Source organism: Stigmatopora argus, chromosome 10 (assembly GCF_051989625.1).
Source record: "Stigmatopora argus isolate UIUO_Sarg chromosome 10, RoL_Sarg_1.0, whole genome shotgun sequence".
NCBI classification, from domain to species: Eukaryota; Metazoa; Chordata; class Actinopteri; order Syngnathiformes; family Syngnathidae; genus Stigmatopora; species Stigmatopora argus.
Window position 1 is genome coordinate 11,888,611 of NC_135396.1, and position 22,658 is coordinate 11,911,268.

Consider the following 22,658-nt stretch of genomic DNA (forward strand, 5'->3'; position numbering starts at 1 on the left):
AAATCTAGCTATTTATATATAGCGATTTCTATATAATTTGATCGTATGGCTCCCAAGTACTACGCTGGAGCCCATCTGAATTTACTTCACACAAACTTTTTCATTTCAATTCATGGTCACTTTCACACTAATGGAAATCAAAAACTTAAATGATGTACATGCACATACTCAAGTATTATGATGTCTTGTCAAAGCATAAACCTGACAAAGCGCTATATCGAGTAAAATGAGACATAAAAATATACAATACCCTCCCAAACTGAAGAGGGGTGATGGAAATTTTAACGTCAAATCTGCACTTCGGAAAGTAATGCTCCCATTTATATTGTAGTGCAAGTGGGGTATTTGATTAGATTTGTTTTGAATTTTTTTCTTTTGCTTTTGTTTTTTTTCATCAAGAACTCTGTGCATGTATTTTGTGCCATTCCATTAGCAAGTAAGCAAATGTTCTTGCATTATTGATAAAGACTTAACACTGCGGGCAGTGTTAGTGTAACTAATGATCTGACCCTTCCTCCTTCCTGCCTGCTGCTATTTCTACTCGCATGACAGAGGTATCATCTAAAGTCTGCGCCACCTTATCTCAGCTCTCTGAGGGGGTCTTCACATTTTATCAGTTTGTCCGTTGCATTTCTGGCTCAAGTGGTGGGCTGTTGGCCATCTATGGGTACCTGGGACCTGTGGTGTGCACCATTGTCCCACAATGCACTGGGGATTTATAAAGAAGCCTCTCCACTGAGAGGCTTTGTTTTTGGAGGCTGTTGTGTGAGTGGGACTGTGTTAGAAAAGAACCTGAATTTGGTGCTATGGAATCAGTGACTTCTTCTAGTCGCAGATCCTCCTCGTCATACCGTTACAGCGCATCTAGTAGTTTTCGGTCTGAAGGTTCAAGGCCTGGATCATGTGACTCCCTCTTGGAGCCTTTTCTTGACTCCCCAGATTCATCCAGTCTTTTTTGTGAAGAGAGTCACGGCGGTCCCGCTTGCCACCAGGCCCCATTTGGCAGGAACAGAAGATCCTCTTATGGGAACAGTGGTAAGTCCCATAAACCTATGCCACACTTGACGAACATCCCACAAACAGTACACAAGCCACATACTTAAGGTTACAGTAACAATAAGGTAATTATTGTATGTATACTTATAGGTACAAGAGCATATGCACATTGTGTATGTGAATACTCAATGTGCTGCTGAGACCATCACTTGCTAATAAAGTGCCACACTCTATGTGCACCCCTTTCATTGATATACAGTATTTCACATTCAATGACTGTATACAGTGTGTGTGACCTGTGGTATTAAACAAGATTTGAGGTAAAATTTACCTTAAACGAAAGGATTAAAGTATGACAATGAATAAAATAATAAAAAACACTTACAAGGTGAAGCTGGACAAAAACTATGCAAAGCCAATTCACAAATGTCAAGTTTTTATTTGCTGTTTCACATATTACAATGTGACCTGAAAAGCACAAAAATCCTTTGTATTATTCATGAAAAATAAACAAAGCTGTAGAAGTAAAGACACAGAAAGTGTCTGTATTGTAAGACAAAGGCAACAAACCTTGTTCATCTGAAGGACATAAATTATGTACCACCTATGTTTGAAAAAATTGAATTGCATTGTAATTTGTTTCGAAAGGTGCAAACATATTACATGCTATGAACTGTAGTCATACAAGAATAGTGTTTTGCCAAAAATTACAACTCAGAGTGGCAAGGTCAATCTATTTGGTTCGATGGCATTTACCAACATAAAAATGACACACATTTTAGCTCACATGCCAGAATAAATAAATCTGTTCAAAGAACAGTTAAGTAAACAACAAGCCATATTTGTATAGACGAAAGTTCAGCACAATAAATCAAGATTAAAATGGAACCCTACTTTGCAATTTTTCGATTATCACGGCCATGTCTGGTCTACATTATAAGCGAAATTTGAGGGATTACTGTACAGCCTATTGTGTCCACTGGCTCTTCATGTTTTGCAGCTCCAGTAGGTGGCACAATGCCAGTTTCTCAGACCAATGCTGGAGGTGTACAACTAGTAGGAGACAGCTACTACATATCTGCTGATGTCAGCCGCTTTGAGCCACATGACATTGTGGTGATAGCGTACAACCACCATGTTGTCATTCACGCTGAGAAGGTGTGTATTTTAATACATACATTGTATAATCGTTTTCAAAGGAACAAATAGGCAAACGACCTGTATTAATTATTGAATAACCCATTTACTACCTTTGCTGTTTGGGGTCATTGGAGGATGTGGAGACTACCCCGGCTGACACAGGACAACAATTTAGTTACAATCTGGACTGATTGCCAGTCAATTGCAAAGCAAATTTAGAAAAATGACCATGATTCATTTTTTAACAGGCTGGATCCCCTAGAGAAAATTCAATCACAGAGGAAAAAGGGTTACTTTCTTTTTGTGTGTTTCAGGTCAAAGATGATGGGAGTGTCAGTGACACTTTCAGCCATAAATCCCTGTTCCCAAAGGACATGAACCCCCTTTCAGTCTGTGGGACCTTTAACAAAGATGGTTTCCTGGTTGTTAGTGTCCAACGGGCCAACTTGACAGATTGCCAAGATAACCAGGCTGTCTCAACTTACCGCAGTGAAGCTTACCTTTGATCACCAACCAAAAATTCTACCTTTCCAGTGTATTGTTATAATTCTGATTAATTAGGACTGGTGGGTCACTCACAGCTAGCGCATCAGACAATTACTGGGGCTTAAGATAAACGTGTAAATTACATTCCCATGGCATTTTCTCCCCATGGCATGCTTTAACTTTGGTTCTTCCAATTTTATGCCAGCATTTTCTTTGTTACCTACCTTTACAGATTGGGACTCAATTTTCTGTTTTCAGTCTTTTTATGCCTAATCACATTTATTTTCTTGATCAAATGAAACGGACCGATGTCGAGTTTTCCAATGTTATTTTCATGTATGGCAAATTGACATTTGGAGTATATGTTTTGACGAAAGTTTGGCGACACTCTTTTTCCTTGTCGACGATAATGTCAAATATTTATTCATCTTATTAGACGTGCTTCATAACTGAGCAAAGAATACCCCGAGATTTGGTACAAACGTAAAGCTGGCATGCAAAATGACTTGAATGGCTGGACATCGTAAGGCTTTTTCTTTAAAAAAAGTGGTCTATGTAAAGTAAAGCTTTTATTTGTTTAAAAAATAAATACTATGTATATATAGTCAGGCTTTTTTCTTTAAAAATGACCATGTATATTAAGGGTTTTTATTAAAAAATGACCATGTATAGTAAGGCTTTTTTATTTAAAAAAAACGACCATGTACAGTGAAGCGTTTTTCTTAAAAGACGACATAGTATAGTAAGGCTTTTTTTCTTAAAAAATGACATAGTATTGTAAGGCTTTTTTCTTAAAAAACAACATAGTATAGGCTTTTTTCTTTAAAGACGACATAGTATAGTAAGGCTTATTTTCTTTAAAAACGACACAGTATAGTAAGGCTTTTTTGTCTTTAAAAACGACATAGTATAGTAAGGCTTTTTATTTACAAAAAAGACCATGTATAGTAAGGCTTTTTTCTTAAAAAATGACCATGTATAGTAAGGCTTTTTTGTTTAAAAAAGACCATGTATAGTAAGGCTTTTTTTCTTAAAAAACGACATAGTATAGTAAGGCTTTTTTTCCTAAAAAAATGACATAGTATAGTATGGCTTTCCCCCCCTAAAAAACGACATAGTATAGCGTGGCTTTTTTTCTTGAAAAACGACATAGTAGAGGAAGGCTTTTTCCCTAAAAAACGACATTGTATAGTATGGCTTTCCCCCCTAAAAAACGACATAGTATAGTATGGCTTTTTTCCTTTAAAAAACGACATAGTATAGTAAGGCTTTTTTTCCTAAAAAACGACATAGTATAGCATGGCTTTTTTTCTTGAAAACGACATAGTAGAGGAAGCCTTTTTTTCTTAAAAAACGATATTGTATAGTAAGGCTTCTTTTCTTAAAAAACGACATAGTATTGTAAGGCTTTTTTTCTTTAAAAAATGACATAGCAAGTAAGGCTTAGAGAGTCGGAGAATAAATCTGACTTCTGATTCTTCACCTTCTAGTTGTTGCTGTGGTCCACTGGCGAAATCATTGGGTCAGAACATGAGGCGGGAATCAGGAGTGAGTTCAATTCCACTCGTTGCAAATCTCAAATTGTTTATTAAGGTAATGAAAAGGATAAATACAACTTCCAACTTTACTGTGGTGCAGTGGCAAAGACAATGGGTCAGAATTTCAGGTGGACTCAAGTTCAAATCAGAAGTGAGTTTGATTCCACTCTTTGCAATTCTCAAATTGTTTATTGAGGTAATGAAAAGGATAAATATAACTTCCAATCACATCATTTCAGAAGACACTGTGGTCCAGTGGCAAGAACAATGGGTTGAAATGGAAGTTGGACACAAGTTCAAATCTGGAGTGAGTTCAAGTCCACTCTTTGCAAATCTCAAATTGTTTATTGAGGTGATGAAAATGATAAATATAACTTCCAATCACCTCATTTCAGAAGTCACTGTGGTCCAGTGGCAAGAACAATGGGTCAAAATTGAAGTTGGACACAAGTTCTAATCTGGAGTGAGTTCAAGTCCACTCTTTGCAATTCTCAAATTGTTTATTGAGGTGATGAAAATGATAAATATAACTTCCAATCAATTCATTTCAGAAGTCACTGTGGTCCAATGGCAAGAACAACGGGTTGAAATTGAAGTTGGACACAAGTTTGAATCTGGAGTGAGTTCAAGTCCACTCTTTGCAAATCTCAAATTGTTTATTGAGGTGATGAAAATGATAAATATAACTTCCAATCATCTCATTTCAGAAGTCACTGTGGTCCAGTTGCAAAGACAAACGGTCAGAACTTCTGGTGGACTCAAGTTCAAATCAGGAGTGAGTTCATTTCCACTCTTTGCAATTCTCAAATTGTTTATTGAGGTAATGAAAAGGATAGATATAACTTCCAATCACATCATTTCAGAAGTCACTGTGGTCCAGCGGCAAAGACAATGGGTCAGAACTTCAGGTGGACTCAAGTTCAAATCAGGAGTGAGTTCAATTCCACTCTTTGCAATTCTCAGATTGTTTATTTGGGTAATGAAAAGGATAAGTATAACTTCCAATCACATCATTTCAGAAGTCACTGTGGTCCAGTGGTAAAGACAATGGGTCAGAACTTCAGGTGGACTCAAGTTCAAATCAGGAGTGAGTTCAATTCCACTCTTTGCAATTCTCAAATTGTTTATTGGGGTAATGAAAAGGATAAGTATAACTTCCAATCACATCATTTCAGAAGTCACTGTGGTCCAGTGGTAAAGACAATGGGTCAGAACTTCAGGTGGACTCAAGTTCAAATCAGGAGTGAGTTCAATTCCACTCTTTGCAATTCTCAAATTGTTTATTGGGGTAATGAAAAGGATAAGTATAACTTCCAATCACATCATTTCAGAAGTCACTGTGGTCCAGTGGTAAAGACAATGGGTCAGAACTTCAGGTGGACTCAATTTCAAATCAGGAGTGAGTTCAATTCCACTCTTTGCAATTCTCAAATTGTTTATTGGGGTAATGAAAAGGATAAGTATAACTTCCAATCACATCATTTCAGAAGTCACTGTGGTCCAGTGGTAAAGACAATGGGTCAGAACTTCAGGTGGACTCAAGTTCAAATCAGGAGTGAGTTCAATTCCACTCTTTGCAATTCTCAAATTGTTTATTGGGGTAATGAAAAGGATAAGTATAACTTCCAATCGTATCATTTCAGAAGTCACTGTGGTCCAGTGGTAAAGACAATGGGTCAGAACTTCAGGTCGACTCAAGTTCAAATCAGGAGTGAGTTCAATTCCACTCTTTGCAATTCTCAAATTGTTTATTGGGGTAATGAAAAGGATAAGTATAACTTCCAATCGCATCATTTCAGAAGTCACTGTGGTCCAGTGGTAAAGACAATGGGTCAGAACTTCAGGTCGACTCAAGTTCTAAATCAGGAGTGAGTTCAATTCCACTCTTTGCAATTCTCAAATTGTTTATTGGGGTAATGAAAAGGATAAGTATAACTTCCAATCACATCATTTCAGAAGTCACTGTGGTCCAGTGGTAAAGACAATGGGTCAGAACTTCAGGTGGACTCAAGTTCAAATCAGGAGTGAGTTCAATTCCACTCTTTGCAATTCTCAAATTGTTTATTTGGGTAATGAAAAGGATAAGTATAACTTCCAATCATATATAGGCGGGCCGCCTCGTGGTGTAGTGGGTAAGTCACCTGCCTGCGACGTGGGTGTCGAGGGTTCACGTCCCGGTGTCGCCAGTCAACGACTGCATGGCGTCGGCAGTCGGCCGAAGGCCGACTGTCGAACGCCACCAGGGATCCCCCCTCCCAACTGTCTTCCGGTCAGCCGAAGGCTGACCGGAAATATTGTTTTGCTGAAAAAAATGACTAAGTCTTTATTTGAATGAAAAAAGGATTACCCATTTACTGAACTACTAGTGTAGTGATTAGTCAAACGAGAGCGGGATTCGAACCCCATCTCTCACATGGCAGTCAAATCCACTAACTTGAGGTCTGTCTGACCCATTGTCTTTGCCACTGGACCACAGTGACTTCTGAAATGAGATGATTGGAAGTTATATTTATCATTTTCATCACCTCAATAAACAATTTGAGATTTGCAAAGAGTGGACTTGAACTCACTCCAGATTCGAACTTGTGTCCAACTTCAATCTCAACCCATTGTTCTTGCCACTGGACCACAGTGACTTCTGAAATGAGGTGATTGGAAGTTATATTTATCATTTTCATCACCTCAATAAACAATTTGAGATTTGCAAAGAGTGGACTTGAACTCACTCCAGATTTGAACTTGTGTCCAACTTCCATTTCAACCCATTGTTCTTGCCACTGGACCACAGTGACTTCTGAAATGAGATGATTGGAAGTTATATTTATCCTTTTCATTACCTCAATAAACAATTTGAGATTTGCAAAGAGTGGACTTGAACTCACTCCAGATTTGAACTTGTGTCCAACTTCTATTTCAACCCATTGTTCTTGCCACTGGACCACAGTGACTTCTGAAATGATGTGATTGGAAGTTATATCTATACTTTTCATTACCTAAATAAACAATTTGAGAATTGCAAAGAGAGGAATTGAACTCATTCCTGATTTGAACTTGAGTCCACCTGAAGTTCTGACCGTTTGTCTTTGCAACTGGACCACAGTGACTTCTGAAATGAAGTGATTGGAAGTTATATTTATCCTTTTCATTACCTCAATAAACAATTTGTGAATTACAAAGAGTGGAATTGAACTCACTCCTGATTCCCACCTCAAGTTCTGAACCAATATTTTTGCCACTGGACCACAGCAATAACTAGGAGAAGAATCAGAAGTCAGATTTATTCTCCGACTTTCTTAGCCTTACTATACTATGTCGATTTTTAAAGAAAAAAGCCTTACTATATACAGACGCTCCCCTACTTACGAACATTCAACTTACGAACAACGGTACATACGAACATGTCTGCAAATTGCATTTAAGTCCAAAAATGTTCGAAGAGGAAAGCCATTTCATTTGAAACGAGTGGCAATAATAACGAAGCTTGATGCGCGTGAGAGTGGTGAGCGTTTCACGGGCATTGAATCGTTCGACCGTCAGTACCATTTATAAACAGAAAGATCGAGCAGCAGCACCCAAATATTGAACGTTGCACAAAGTTTGCAAATCAATTGAATGATGCCATACAGTGCTACCGCATCATTTATGATGAAAAAAAGAAGAAAACTGTGCAATCGTCATTAGGTCGCTTCTTTTGGCCAGTTTCTAATACATAAATCTCTCTCTCTCTCTACAGTACTGTACATATTCTCTCCATTTTATTAAATGGTTTTTTTTTTCAGTACAAACCAATGTGTGTTACTTATACAAGCCTTAAACATACAAATGCACTTATATAAACCTTCAATATACTTATATCGGCCTTAAACATAAATTATAATATAAAATATAGCACTGAATCAACTTATGAACAATCGCTCGGAACCAATTGCATTCGTAAGTAGGGGAGCGTCTGTATATACAAAATAAACGAGTTGGCCTACAATATAAATTAAAAGAGGTGCTGGAAATGAAATGGTCTTTCTGGTGTGTGGCTCACTCCCAACATACATTCTTTTTTTATAATTTTTTTTATTTCACTTTTGAGGTTTTTTTTTTAAACAAAAATAATGTTATCTTTGTATACATGTCATCAATCAAAACAGGGTTACAAGAGGTGAACAATAGTTATTGCACAATTTGACTATTTACATGTAGATCATGTGAACAGCTCTTAAAACAACAACGACAACAACGGACTATGATTATCCCTGTCTAATAAATATGCATCTTATTTGTGGTCATCAAAGAAAAGAGTAGTTGTTAAATGGTGATCAGGATAAACCAGATTAAGCAGATAAAACACGAAGATTGGCACAAAGAGAAAAAAAAGCCTTCTAGTAGATTTATTTTAGTCCCGGTGGTAGGCAAACAAGATCTTGGTTGCTATGACTATTTCAGCATGCTTGGAGAATAGGCCCGTGTGAGAAGTACCATTTCTCTGTGTAGAATTCCCCTACCAATTACACAATCAATTGCTATGAGATCAAGAACACTAACACATGAATTATACTGGTCCCTTTGACATGCATCTCTTCTGGCATTCTGAATATTAAACAACAGCCTGATGGGCTACCATGACTATGGCTTGGCTCTACTACTACTACTACTACTACTACAGGTATGTTTGTGCAGGAAAAAGTTAAATTGTTTCACACAATAAAAGACATCTGAATAATAAAATAATTATCCACAACTCAATATTAAAAAAAGATCTCTTGAGAAAAGATGAATCAAACATCATGGAATGGTTAACCAAAAACATTAAATTATGATTGTATAATGCAGTCATGAGGAAATGTTAAAATTTTATGAAGCTGCACTTTCTTTACAATATCTGTATAAAAGTAAAGCTCCATGGATGGAAGGCATATTCCAATCAAATATGTCCATGCTATGGTGTTTCACATTTCATGGCCACAGTGAATGAAACCAGTGCAAAAACTTGTTATAACGACAAAAGTGTAAGCCACGACTGTAGGGGGAAAAAATAAAAGTGGAAACATTTCCGTACGTTGCCGTGGACATGGAGGAAGGAAGACGAGTCAGTGTTTTCTTTCCATTTAGCTCGCATTAAATATTAAATACACATTACTTATTGGATGCCATGTCAAACTTATTGCTGACTAGGAAAGCACTCTGCCATTAACACAATGATAGCTCAGATTTTACCTGTCAACTTTTCTTATGACAGCTTGAGAAATAATTTAGTGGTAGGCAAATGTAATTATTTAAAAGCAAAACATAGAAAATTAATTACTGGTTAGGTGCATAGAGTGTTTCTACCTTGATGACATACGTCATCTGCTCTGCTCTGAGATTGCCGATCAAAGGCAGATTGATGAGGAAGCCAAGAGTAGCTTGTTGGATAATGATAACTTCCATTTTACTGCTATCAATTTGTTTCCTAAAACTTGTGTTCTTCTATTGCTTGCTCAATTACGTCCATTACCACCCACTCTGAGCAGTAAGAGCTATATTTAGATGACAGCCATGAGAATAACGCCACAATTGTGTTTGTATGTATACAATGTGCCGTTCATAAAGTCAAAATGTCAATAACACCCACGATGTGCCTTTGTAGTACGAAAAACAGTGCCTATTAAAACCATATCCATAAGACGATAGCAAAATGCACGTTTACCTTTCTACACAAAACACGATTATAATCATTTCTCACCAAACTTACAGTACACACAGTGGAAGACTAAGTGACAGGCTGGTTCACTCATAAATGTTTGCATGAGAATATCTCTTTTTTCAAAGAGTTCACTATGTGTGGCTGGCACTGAGCAGGGAAAAGTTTGTGAAGAGTTCCTCGTGGAGTGTCTGGAACATTGCAAGGTTCTTGTGGAGTTTATTGCAATGGTGCAGTAGGGTAAGAGATGAGAAGAACAATTGAGCAATAAGAATTCTTTCCACTTGAAATATTGATCTGAGGCTATGAGGAATTAGGGGATTATGGACCAAAGGGCGCCCCCCTTTGACGCTTCTTCTGTCTATTCCCGTAATCACTGGGACTTTTCGTCCGACTCTGACAGGGTGCATTCACCGGGCAGCGATCTGCTCTTTTGGCGATCCCACAGCTTGTGGAGCTCGGTGGCCTCATTCTCACTGCTGCTAGTGCCGCTCTCTCGGAAGCTGGCCAGCGGCGGGCGCACCTTCACGCCTTTCACTGTCACAGAGCCCTCGATGGCTTTTCGAAGCTGGATGGATACGAAATAGACACAAGTCAAGAGAAGCTCCTTGGGATCGGTGATCTAAAATGAGGCTCCAGAACTCCACATAACCCTTGTGAGGATAAGTGATTCGGTGAAAGAATGAATGAAACGAAATTCCGTTTGAAAATGTTATTCTCTGTTCATTTATTCATTACTTCATCATCTATAGTGCTTATCCTCTTGAAAGTCAATTTAATTATGAAGAGTTCTCTGAATGTGCACAATTCTGAATTAAGTCCCATCATTGCGCTATTTAAATGTTTCTTATTTCATGACAGGTTGCCTGTAAAATTCGTTAAGGAGCACGTCTCTACAGTGTTTGTTATTGACTACTACAAATTATGGTTCCAAAATATATGTTTGCTGTTCTTGCTTTTATAGATAATGTCCCAATTTATTTCTGAGCAACAGCTATGCAAATGATTAAAATCATCGCCCTACTTCCATATGCCAGGCAGTGACACTATAATAGCATGCCTGTCTGAAGTGTCAGGCTGTTTTTTTTCTTTTTATCTGCTTTGGATGGGCTATTGTTTGCTGCTGAAACGCAGAACAAAAACACCTAAATGTCGGGGACGAGCGATGGGCTTAGCAACAATTCTCTCTCCATTTTCAGGCCAATTGACAAAGAGTAGGAATTGGGATTGGAGGCGGAGTTAAATTTGAAGACTGAGACAACAAATGGACATCTATAAAAGATGGCAGTAGCAAGGAGATTTTTGCCACTTTACATAAGTATACAGAAAGTTTCATTGTGTGTGGACTGTAAATAAATAAAACCTCCTAAGCAACTTGTTACTGACTCAATTTGTCAGGTTAACACTGATACCTTGACAAAATGTGTTGTATTAACTTGAATTATCAAGCTTGTAGACATTATTTTTATAAGCTAAGGGATCCTGAAATAGGAATATTTCCTTAGCCGCTATGCCTTAAAAAAAGGGCACGGTCAACAACATAGTCAACCATGCTATTTAGCTCAATTGTCTGTCATGTGCTCCATTTTAGGGATCCCACTTGGATATTTCATTCATACTGTATATATGCTTACATTTTAATAGTTTACTTAAAATTGAGACTTCAGTGTACAAAAAAAACAAAGTTTAGGGGGATAACTTATATAAATTGTAATCATAATAATTGTCTTTACCTCTTTAAGGGAAACAACTCCAATCAAGCGTCCGATGCTCGTGACATAGGCGTGGTCAAGGCCCAGAAGGGAAAAGATGGTGTGTGTCTGGAAGGAGGACATCAGCAGTTAGGATAAATGCATGAAATAGACAGAACAGGCACTTTTACGCAGATAAAAACAGCTTTTCGATTGTTTTCATGTATTGGCCAGAAATGCCAGCAGTCTAAAATGATACATTTTCCACACAAAAACACTGCTGAAGAGGCTGTAAACACTTATGCATGGCAAATGAGGCCACCTTCTTTATATTTTAAATAATTTACTCTGTTAGTCACAGTAAATATGAACTGTCAGTTATAGTTGCAACAGCAAACCATGTGTGTCGCTTTTTATCTATCCGAGCTGACTTCGGGCCAGAAGCGGGGGACACCCTGAATTGGTGGCCAGCCGATCAAGACCACGAGGAGACGGGCAACCATTCACACTCATACTCATACCTATGGGTTATTTAGAGTGTCCAGCCAGCTCAGCATGCATGTTTTTGGAATGTGGGAGGAAACCGGCGAACCAGGTTCTCAAACCTGGGGAGAACATGCAAACTCCACACAAGGAGGACCGACCTGGATTCGAACCCCAAACCCCAGAACTGTGAGGGCGACGCACTATAGTTTAATTATACTATTATGACAACTGTATGTGGCAAGCTTGGTAAAATTGAGTCCCAGATCCTGAACTAAATGCAAATTGGTCCATTGTATTCTTCTGGGCCACCTGATGGTGTGTAGTGGTTCACTCGCCTCACTTCGCTGCGGGCAAGCATGGGATCGATTCCCACTTGGGGAAACTCCTTGATATAAAGTAAAGAATTACAGGCTGGCCTCAATTCAGGAGAGTCGATTAAAATGGGTTAAGGAATTTTTCAAAAAGGCTGCCGTTTGTGCACAGGTATTTAAGACACATTTTTTAAAAAAAGTTTAGAAGAGGATATGATGTGGAGCACTGCCAAGGTTGAGTCAATCTCAGTGTGCCTCACATCCGTTCATAAGTACAGATAAAGTACACGACAGGGAGACTTTACTTGGATCTTTTAGTGGGTAAAAATAGCTGTTCTTGACCAACAGTCAGGACAAGTGTTCCGCATTCCACACTTGATAGGTTGTATTGATTATAATAAAAAAATTCATTTACTTAAATCCTTCGGCTTGAGGGCTTTTATTCCTGGATTCAATGAAGATCCCTTCGGATCACACTAATTTCAGCATATCTACGGCAGTGACACTCAGAATCCGTTATGTGTCGTCTACATGAATAGAGGACAAAAATGTTGGTTTGCTGCAGAAAGGTTAAAAAGGAGATCTTGCACAAGATATTGAATGTCACATACGTATACTCTATATACGTACAAAGTGCTAGACAAAGACTACAATCAAGCATGTCTGTAGACAGCATTAAGAGTTGCACTGGGCTGTATTTGATATTCTGAAGGAGATTGTGTGCGGTGTTGGCTTTTACTGTGGTAGTGATGGATGGGACGCGGAATCCCTCTCTTAAATGTTTAAAAGGTATCAACCCAGCACCCAGACAACAAAGGACAGAGAGAAGGTAGTGTTGTAAACAGAGGATATTAGATACCCCCACAGCTGCAAGCCGCACAATTAGAAGGTAGCATGTTTGGAAACATTACATGATCGTGTGTAAGTGCGGAGGAACACTGTTGAAAGTGTGTCTCCACTAGCAGGAGTTCCTCACCTTTTTGGCCGTGGGGCTCAACTTTTCTAGTTCAAAGTTGGCATTCCAATATTATTTGTGTAATATCTTTACAAATTGTGATTCAAATTTAGGGGCGGCCCGGTGGAGCGAGTGTTTAGCGCGTCGGCCACACAGCTCTGGGGTCCTGGGTTCAAATTCAGGTCATGTCCATCTGTGTGGAGTTTGCAAGTTCTCCCCGGGCCTGCGTGGGTTTCCTCTAGGTACTCCGTTTGAGGTTAGGAAATGCAAATTAATTTATGGCCCAGAGGTTAAGAATGCCTGTTTTACAGCATCTTGCAACGATTTTATACAATATGATTTAAAATACATCCAACTAAAATCAAGCTAGAGACAAAGGAATCGAGAGGTACAATGTCTGTGAACTGTGATGACTGAAAAAAGGGGTAATGCAAATAAGTGTGGAAAGAAACATTAGTAGAAATCCTGTGCCGCATTTGGCCATTTTGGTCAAATAAGCAACCTCTAATGTAATGGTAATGAGATTTTGCCATAATGGAAACGGCTATACCAGTCTTCCTATTTGGCCATATGAAGACAAAGTGGAACAATTGGATTCGTAGTAAGACCTTATGTAGTGATGTGCGCTCCACGAGCTGGAATGGTGCAGGGTCAATCTTGCAGTTGTTAAAGTTGACTTGCTCGTCAAGCTGCATCTCTTCCCACTCAGCTATCTATATTAAACATACAGACAGACATGGTGTGCAATTGGAATATGGAGAAAGAACAAAAAAATCCACTATCATATTACGATAAACACATCCAATATTAACAATACAAAACCCCAATTCCAATGAAGTTTCATTCTGTGAAACGTATTGGAACAAATAGTGATTTGCCAATCCTTTTTAAACTATATTCAATTTCCCTATGAAGTTAATGTTCATTATTATTCATACTATACTTTTCTTACTCAATGTACAAATTTGCTTGGTTGAGATTGCACTTTCTCTGTTGTCAAAATGTGAGTTTCATAATAATAATGTACCACACATTTTTAATAGGAGATAAGAATAGACTGCTGTGGCAGAGGGCTGACTTGTACTTGAGGCCATGATGTAATAACGTGCAGAATATGGCTCGTCATTGTCTTACAATAATAATAAGAAATGTCTCTGGAAAAGACGAGGGCAGTATCATGTTAGTTCTAAACCTGTATGTCCCTTCATTACCCCTATTAATAGTTACTACTGCACCCTTATACCTAAACAGATGCAAGAGATTTAGAGAACAAATCAATTTGTGGATGGTCCTTAAAAGTCAGACCTTCCATGATTGCTTGAAACAATTCGAAAAGTTGCCTCAGTATGCATTTTAGCTTTTTTTTCGGTCCATCTCAGAGCATACATGACAGAGAGGCCAGCATTCTTTCTAAATGTTGTTAATAATGTGGCTTTTGTTCTAAATGATAGATTTTCAACTTGCATTTGAACTTGCGATGAACTGTTAACTGATAATGATTTCCTGAAGTGCGTTTGAATTAATGTGCCAATATGCTTAACACCGTTGGGGTGTTTTTTAATCCAGTACTGCCTAAATGATCAAAGTTTATCACCATTTAATGTTGGTATCCGATCTTGCCTTCGAAATGAAGGGTTTTCTCCAGATTATAGAATACATTTCATGACATTATTCACAATAGATAAGTAAAAGACAGTTACTTTGCAATTGAATGCCATTTGGTTCACTTCTCATGTAGTTCTTCACAAAGTGGTGAACCTCACCCAATTTGTTCTGGTTAAAAAAGTCAAGGATGCTCCTTTAATAAAAATCATGACTTGAATTTTTGGTTTAGTTTCGATTTCCTCATTTTTTTCAATTTTTTTTTTCATTCCCACTGTCATAGCTTTTCTGGAATATGTAACCGGTGTAAAATATAAAAGAAGAGGACATTCATAGAAAATTAAAACATTCAATAAGATTAACCAGTTTTAACATATATATTTTGTAGTGTTTTTAAAATTAGATTTTAAACATCCCTGTGCTTGAGTGAGTTTTCTCTGGGTATTCTGATTTCCTCTCACACCCTAAGAACGTGCATGGTAAACTTATTGAACACTCCAAATTGCACTTTGATGTGAATGTGTGCATAAGAGGTTGTTAGTCTCCATAAGCCCTGTGATTGTATGGTAACCAAATCAGGGTGTACCCTGCTTAGTCCGTCTTGTCGGCTGGGATAGGCTACAGCGCCCCCACAACCCTTGTGAGGATAAGTGGTTCGGATAATGAAAGAATTATAAATATCCCAACTCACTCAATTGATTCTGATTTGGATATAAAATTATTATAGCACATTGTTATTTTTGTCTCTATATTGAATTTTAAATAGGAACAGAGGATGTTTAAACTAGCTTTCAAAACTAAACTACTATGAGGCAGTACAGTATATTAAATTAGAGAAAGCAATTTTCTAATTCGGTTTAATGTGAGCAGACATCTTAATGCTGATGGCAGAGTAGCCCCTGCTGTACATTAAAAAGGGGACAATTAAAGATACATTTACATTCAGAGTTATGAACCTGAAGAAACAGCACCCTTGAAACATGCTCATGTTAAATTATGTGTGCCGTCAGTCCCAAAACGGAAGACAGCCAAATTATTATATAGGACCTCTTAAAAATCTGCTCCCTCTCATAGCCAATCACTGGCCTGGGAACCATACTGAAGTGATGTCTAAATCATGTATTATATAACACAGTCAGTGAGGGAAATGGACAGTGAACCAGGAGGAAAAAAAAGGTAATGAGCCAACAGATAGTATCATGAAGGATGAATAAAAAGAAGTCAATGCAATTATAAAATTAAAAAAGAAATTCCAGGTGCAGAAAGTGGATGAGATATACTATACATGACACTTGGATAGATAATTGCACACAGGAATTGGTAATTTACTGGACATAAAAACCTCCACCGCTGCACTAATTTCTCTGTTTTAGAGGCTAGGCTGGCTGATATCCACATCCACTTTCATGGTTAAATCAAACACGAGTGGCTTTGTGTAAGAACCATCATTTTGCTTTCTGGAGGAGAGAGATACTACTAAAGCAAAATGTAAGCAGAGAGGCAATGAGTTTTGTTGGATGCACGGATTTGCTAACAATGGTAGCTTCTGATTACAGGTGCTGCCTCCACAAGGGAAAATATCTACATTTTTAGTGGCTTGTTTGTGTTTTGTAATTTGTTTTTTTGGCGCGGGGTTCTAAGTGCAAACACATTGTCTTACCTCTCTGATCGTCATATCATCTTCCAAATCGTCGTCATCCTGCAGACATAAAAGCCAAGGTGAAGACCAGTAAAACTATGGATTACATGCATTTGATTACATTTTAATGGGAAGAAAGTGTTAGGTCAGTATGACATGATGTATGACGTACTGTTGGCTACTTGCACTTTTAAACTGTAGCTCTTCTATCAGTGCAGCAAGTGAAATGATATACTAATATGGTCAAATAGGGTCAACTATGCATCACATCATGACTGCTACACTGCACGACTGTCCTGAGAATCATGGGTAGAAATAGAATGAGTGACTAAAGGAGTGCTTTTAATAAGGGAAGGAGGATGATTTATGACACGTCTGCACAGATGATCATTATAAAGATGGATGATCACCACCCTCGGAGCCCCCGACTGATAACTTCCAGTTTGACATTGCCAATGCTGTTTAACAAGACGGAACAACATTCGCAACACTGCCTTGATAGAAACCTGGGATCATAGTAATGTGCTAGGCAATTGGCAATTGTTTGCTCTGACATTAAGGTGTGTTGGTGAGAAAGAATGGAAGGGAAAAGTAACCAAGACCCTGGGGTTTATGGCAGTCTGAGCTAATTTGTCCTCATCGCTGCAGTGGGCGACCTGTTGGTAACCCTAGCAACTGCAACCATGGATTGCTCTACGGTAACTCTATGCAAGCAGAGGGCAGTTGTGCCTGGAGTTGATGAGACCAAGTATACTACACACACACACCATCGACACACACTTAGTTGCCACTGTCTCACTAATCACTGTCAAATAACAAAACCCGCTTGTCACTGTACTGTTTTAAAATATAAATAATTAATATGCTATTGAATGATTGCAAATGATTCCTTATGAGGGCGGTTTTAGATTTAAAGAGACAGAGTGAGAGACAGTAAAAGATTTTAGATTTTTTACAGAATGAAAACTTGGAGACATCTACTCTATTGGCCATTATAAGAGGAGGGGTCTCTTCAGGGGTTCCACTAAAACATAAAGTCCCTGAAAACAGAAATAATTCAATCTCTGACTGAACAAGAAAATACTCGAATCTATCTGGCAGGCTGTCGAACAAGTCCAGGTGGACCTGAGCTCACTAATGGAAAGACTCACACACACACACAAAAACCTCCTACAGACACAATCCAGAAGAATGAAAGATTAAAAAAATGTATATCAATGAAAATCCATATCAAATATATATATTCAAACATACTTTCATCAATGATCACAAAACATGTCTATATATTGCAGCTCAAACATGTCAGTGTATAGTGTGATTAGTTAATGTCTTTGAAAAGTTAATTTAGAGTCTGGACAAAATGAGTGTTTGTATATCTAAAAATGACATCAGAGAACCCCCTGAGTGCTGACAAAAGACCATGGTGCTTGCTATGGTGTTCCTGTGAACTGATAAAGATTAGAACGCCCCGTTGCTCTTCCATTCCCTCCCTTCATCGTGTGCTCATCAGCTATCCAGTTTTATATCCAGACACAATCTTCCAATTATTCTCAACCGTACAAGGCTGCATTAGCAAGGTTATGGAGAAACTAAACAAAGCCAGAGGTGCACAAGAGGAAGTAATACGGTCAATTCTAAACCATTTTCACATTGCTAGTGCTACACATGGAGGCCAAAAGCTTATTTATGACTACAAATCAAGCGTTTCACCATTCATGGTTAGAATTGCATTTTGGTTGCATTACCTTTGGGAGTACTCTCGGTGACAGGGGGAGTAATATTTTGGTTCAAATGGTAAATAATGCATTAATCAATCCATCATGTCCCAAAAAATGTTTGTGTTAATCTAATGTGCTATGGGTTCATGCGGTATTCTCCTCTTTCTTGTATACCAATATATCTATACCTATATCTATACCTACATCTACACCTAACCTATACCTATGGCTATATCTACGTCTACATTTCTATCCAAACCTAAAGCAATCCAAAGTTTTTCCCTAGTGCTTCATCCAAGAGGGGAACATTACCACAGTAATCACATGCATCCAATTAACCACAGATTTTCTTGCGACTACTGATAACTTCTTTGCTCATAGTTTACAAATTCTATTACTGCTTTACCGCTGCATCTGATTAGAAGGCAGGCCTTGACACCATTGTTAATTGCTTTGGAGTTAATGCAATGCTGTGGAAAAGGATAATGTTCAGCTCTGGTGCAATTCTTTCCTACGTCATCAATTGTGGACCCTTCTCAATTCTTTAAGTAGGAGAGTTAAATCACCACCATAGCACTTACAATAGGGGGTAATTGGATTTCTATTATAGTATAATGGCATTGAATACATTTTGCTTAAGTGGTACATTCAATTTGTGCTCTGATTTTGTACCCCCGCCCCTCGTCCCGTGTAACAGGTTAACCAAAAATTGCAATTGGATTTAGGTATTGTGCACATTAAGAATAAATGGTTCAACTGTTAGATGAAATTAATTGATAACATTTGCAATGATATTCCAGAAAGAGAGAGATAAACATTTAATATGCCTTCTTGTGCTTCAAAATTCTGCCAAGAAGAGTGAAATCTGCACTGAAAGTCAGTGATTCCAGATGCTACAGCCACTTATCTCATGCTCTCCCTCTGTCATTGAATGGGGCAATCTGCTACTACTTTTATTTATTTATTTTTACGTGAAGAAATGATGAGTGAATTATCAACTCCGCTGTTACACTAAATAGTATTTGAGCACAGAAAATCTTCCAATGCACAAAACATTGGAATTGGTAAAATATTTTTTGTTTTAATTGGTTAAATTGTAACTATATGTAAATATATAAACAAGTGTAATATCTTAACACAATGTATTCAAGAGCAAAAGAACAGGGCACTTCTCTTTTGAAACCATTTAATAAGGTTTTTTATGTTTTCTAAAAAGACGAGTGCTTTTTTTCCTGTTATTATTTTACTATTATTACCCTCTTTTTGATTAAAGTTTGCCCTTCACCTCTTCTTTTTCTACCCATCTCCTACCTGAGCTCTGCCTTTGGGTTATTGAGTTTACTGAATGAGAAATTTGTTTTAAAAAAATGAATACGACTTTTTCATTTTAATAATTTAAAAATAAATGCATTTTTATGAATTTAAATAGAAACAAATGAATGCAATAGAGAACTCTTGATCATGTCAAAAAGTGTTCCAGATAAAATAATAGCTCAAATTGTCCGGTTTCCAAGTGCATAATCTGCTACTTTTTTAAGGACTAATAAAAATACATACTTTCCACTCCTAGTTTATTTATCTCCACATATCATTTCACCTTATAACCGATTAAAAAAAAAGATAGCATATAGCTTTGAGATTTCCTGTAAAAACATCATAAGAATTAAGAAAAAATAAATACAAACCAGCAAACAGACAAAAACTGTGCCCACAAGCCATCATAAATAAAGTATGACAGTATTATGAAAAGTCAAGATGGAAAAAAAATAATGAGAAAACAGAGACTGAGAGGCTGGGCCACATCATTTTTCTGAGACAGACTACTGATGTCATTTACACTGCATCAATATTTCATCACCAAAATCGAGGGAGAAGAGGCAGTGTGGAGGTGTGAAGGCTTTTGAAAAGTCATAAAGATGGTCAAAGAGTGTAAAGCATAGATGCATCTAGATAGTACCTAAACAAACAACAAGAATAATGGAACTCTGAAGAACTAACAACACAAGATTTGAAAAATATTCTTGGATAAAATAATCCATATGCATGACTGACCTCTGTGCTATAAAAAAGAGTAAAGTAACTTAGTACCAACATTTGACAATAAAAAGGAAAAACAATTTGAGATGTGATAAAACCCACATATAACTCAAATGTTCACAGGCGCTACACATGAAACCACGCTAGCCTATCAAGGCATTGTTATGTGTCATTTCAGTGTTAAGATACAATGACTAATGAATGCTTTAAGTCCCATTTAAATTAAAACTAATAATGCCTTTTTCTTTGCACTGACCACACATTGTCCTATAATTGGTACTCTTCTGATGCAGGAGTTGAATATTGTTCCTATTATTTCACTACCAGCGGCAGTTATTTACTCAGATGTCCAGCAATGAAAAAAGTATGAGCTGGAGCATAGGTAGAATACACTCAAAACTGGTTGCGAGTCAGTCAAAAGTCACGTTTGACTTATTTTGATGTATATTCTCCAATTAATTGGACAAGCAAGTTTTTGTAATGTGGGGGTAGGTGCCACAAAAATCCTATGTAGGCAAAGGTAGAATGTTATCTCAATCCTGCAAAACTGCAGCCCAAATGCAACACTCTGGTTTTAAAATGCTAAAAACATGTCAAGTTTAGGTTTAAATTACTTAGAAATAACATTTAGCTTACCCCAAAGAAAAGCTTTAGGCTGGGTGGTGGCTCCTGGTGAGGGAAACTACATATGGTGAGTGACAAGTGATTATGGGTAATCACTTAATGACTAATGGTGCGCTGTTTATATGATTATGTAATGTTTATCAATGATTTTTATTTTTAATTGATTCAACTTTTTTAACTCATTTATTATTCTTTTCAAATTATATCTTACACACTATATATAAGATTTTTGCATCAATGATTCACGTGCATTATTTCAACTGCAGTATTTAGTAATTTGACAGAAGGCTACTTCCCATTTCACAGATTATATTACACCAGTGGACTTCCCATGCATTACCTTTATTTAATGGAGGCTTTTCTTAATGTTTTTCAAACATACACAATTCCATTGAAAAAATATTATACTCCAATCGTAATACTGAATATATGATGGCATGCATTGAAGAAATGGTTCTGATTAAGAATGTCTATTCCAAAAAGCGAGCATCAGACTTTCCCTAAAAACAATTTGACCGAGTCAATCCAGAGATGCAAGGGTACTCTGGGAGGCCGTCACTGATTGGACACCTCGGGTGACACAGTTGGGGGATGAATAAATAGCATGCTTGGTTTGAACAGCCTCAAACTTGTTGAACAAGTGATCACTTTTTTTTTTTCAGATAAAGTAAGATGATAGTTTTATGTACAATAGATTCAAACGGGAAACTTTAACCAGTAAGAAATGTGTAATAAAATGGTACATTATTTAATACCAATAATGAGTCGTGCTACTTGCTGTTTTATAAGATGTGTATAAAACAATATTTTAAACAGCTATGTATGTATATATAGTGTCTGTAGTAGAGAAAGGAGATGTTTCTTGGCTCCTGAATATATTTTGATGGCTTTCTCTGGTTTAAGCATTTCAAACCAAAAGGTCCAGTGTGCAACGTAAATAAAAGGCACTCATCTACTTTTTATTACCAAAGTAGTAGTAAAATCAAATATGGAATTTTGAGTTGGCAGCCTATTACAAGAGGTTGGTTAATTTGTACTTTTCTACCAGTAATGGACTCTTTTCAATGTTATTGGCATTGACACACTGAGGTGGATAATATTGGCACTTGTTGTTTGTCTTCACAGCAGCATGCTTGTTAAATAGAGAATGTTGGCACTACAAAACTGATTTTGTTGCTCAGCTGTGATAGTACGGCATCAATCAAAAACATCAATTTAGCCTATAATGTTTTTTAAATATATATTTCTATATGTAAAATATGTTTTTATGTATCTATTATATGCGTTTCTATTTTAAGCATTCTGCAGAACATAAGAAACCCTAAGAGTTATGTAATTCAGTGAATGGCAATAACTGGCATTTCTTCGACCCTTGTTAGGTAGCAATACTAGAAGGCTGCGAGAATACAGTGGAGCAATGTTCTCCATAACTGATCCTGACCTCCATAAGAGGTGATACAAAACAGTTTTTTTGAATTTTCTTTTCACACAAGCAACTACTGGCAATGGGATGTTAGAAGGAAATGAATGAGTTTAACAAGGAAGAGACTGTTCAAAAGCTGTTGGCACAATGGCATGGATGGGCTTGGTTCCCCATGGCCCTTGATCACAGGCCATCGGCACGAGCCGGAATGGAATGGCAAGGTGAAAAATCTTTCATTGGCTGATGAACACATTACCCGGCGGAATCCTGGCATTTGGGTTAACCCAGGGGTTGGCAACCCAAAATGTTGAAAAAGCTATTTTGGACGGAATATTTAT

At 37.4% G+C, this 22,658-nt stretch overlaps 2 protein-coding genes and 1 long non-coding RNA gene across 6 annotated transcripts in view; 2 read left to right on the plus strand and 1 right to left on the minus strand.

Annotated features, from left to right (window-relative positions):
- The first annotated feature begins 806 nt into the window (after nt 1-806).
- On the plus strand, nt 807-2,642 carry hspb12 (heat shock protein, alpha-crystallin-related, b12). Its single transcript, XM_077610668.1, has 3 exons — nt 807-1,035; nt 1,997-2,154; nt 2,451-2,642. The coding sequence occupies exons 1-3, from the start codon at nt 807-809 to the stop codon at nt 2,640-2,642; spliced, it is 579 nt and encodes a 192-aa protein (XP_077466794.1).
- A 2,570-nt stretch (nt 2,643-5,212) lies between these two features.
- Nucleotides 5,213-6,597, plus strand: LOC144083707 (uncharacterized). The gene is made up of 3 exons (XR_013303600.1): nt 5,213-5,247; nt 5,648-5,715; nt 6,117-6,597. It is a non-coding gene; the product is annotated as an uncharacterized LOC144083707 (long non-coding RNA).
- A 1,465-nt stretch (nt 6,598-8,062) lies between these two features.
- The window catches only part of LOC144083417 (chloride channel protein 2-like), a 54,045-nt gene continuing 39,449 nt past the window's right edge, over nt 8,063-22,658 (minus strand). For 3 of the 4 annotated variants that reach the window (XM_077611246.1, XM_077611247.1, XM_077611248.1), the window contains 4 exons: nt 16,540-16,578; nt 13,886-13,990; nt 11,568-11,654; nt 8,063-10,402 (listed from right to left, as the gene is read on the minus strand). In XM_077611246.1, the coding sequence (XP_077467372.1) occupies nt 10,208-10,402; nt 11,568-11,654; nt 13,886-13,990; nt 16,540-16,578 (426 nt within the window). In that variant the 3' untranslated portion in view covers nt 8,063-10,207. Of the gene's footprint in view, nt 10,403-11,567; nt 11,655-13,885; nt 13,991-16,539; nt 16,579-20,909; nt 20,943-22,658 lie in introns of all 4 variants that reach the window. The other variant, XM_077611249.1, reaches the window with a different exon arrangement.

Excerpts from the sequence above, each read along its gene's own strand:
- hspb12 (XM_077610668.1), top strand. The coding sequence starts at position 807 with ATGGAATCAGTGACTTCTTCTAGTCGCAGATCCTCCTCGTCATACCGT. Across the intron at positions 1,036-1,996 it reads ATCCTCTTATGGGAACAGTG|CTCCAGTAGGTGGCACAATG; the intron begins GTAAGTCCCATA and ends CATGTTTTGCAG. Across the intron at positions 2,155-2,450 it reads TTGTCATTCACGCTGAGAAG|GTCAAAGATGATGGGAGTGT; the intron begins GTGTGTATTTTA and ends TGTGTGTTTCAG.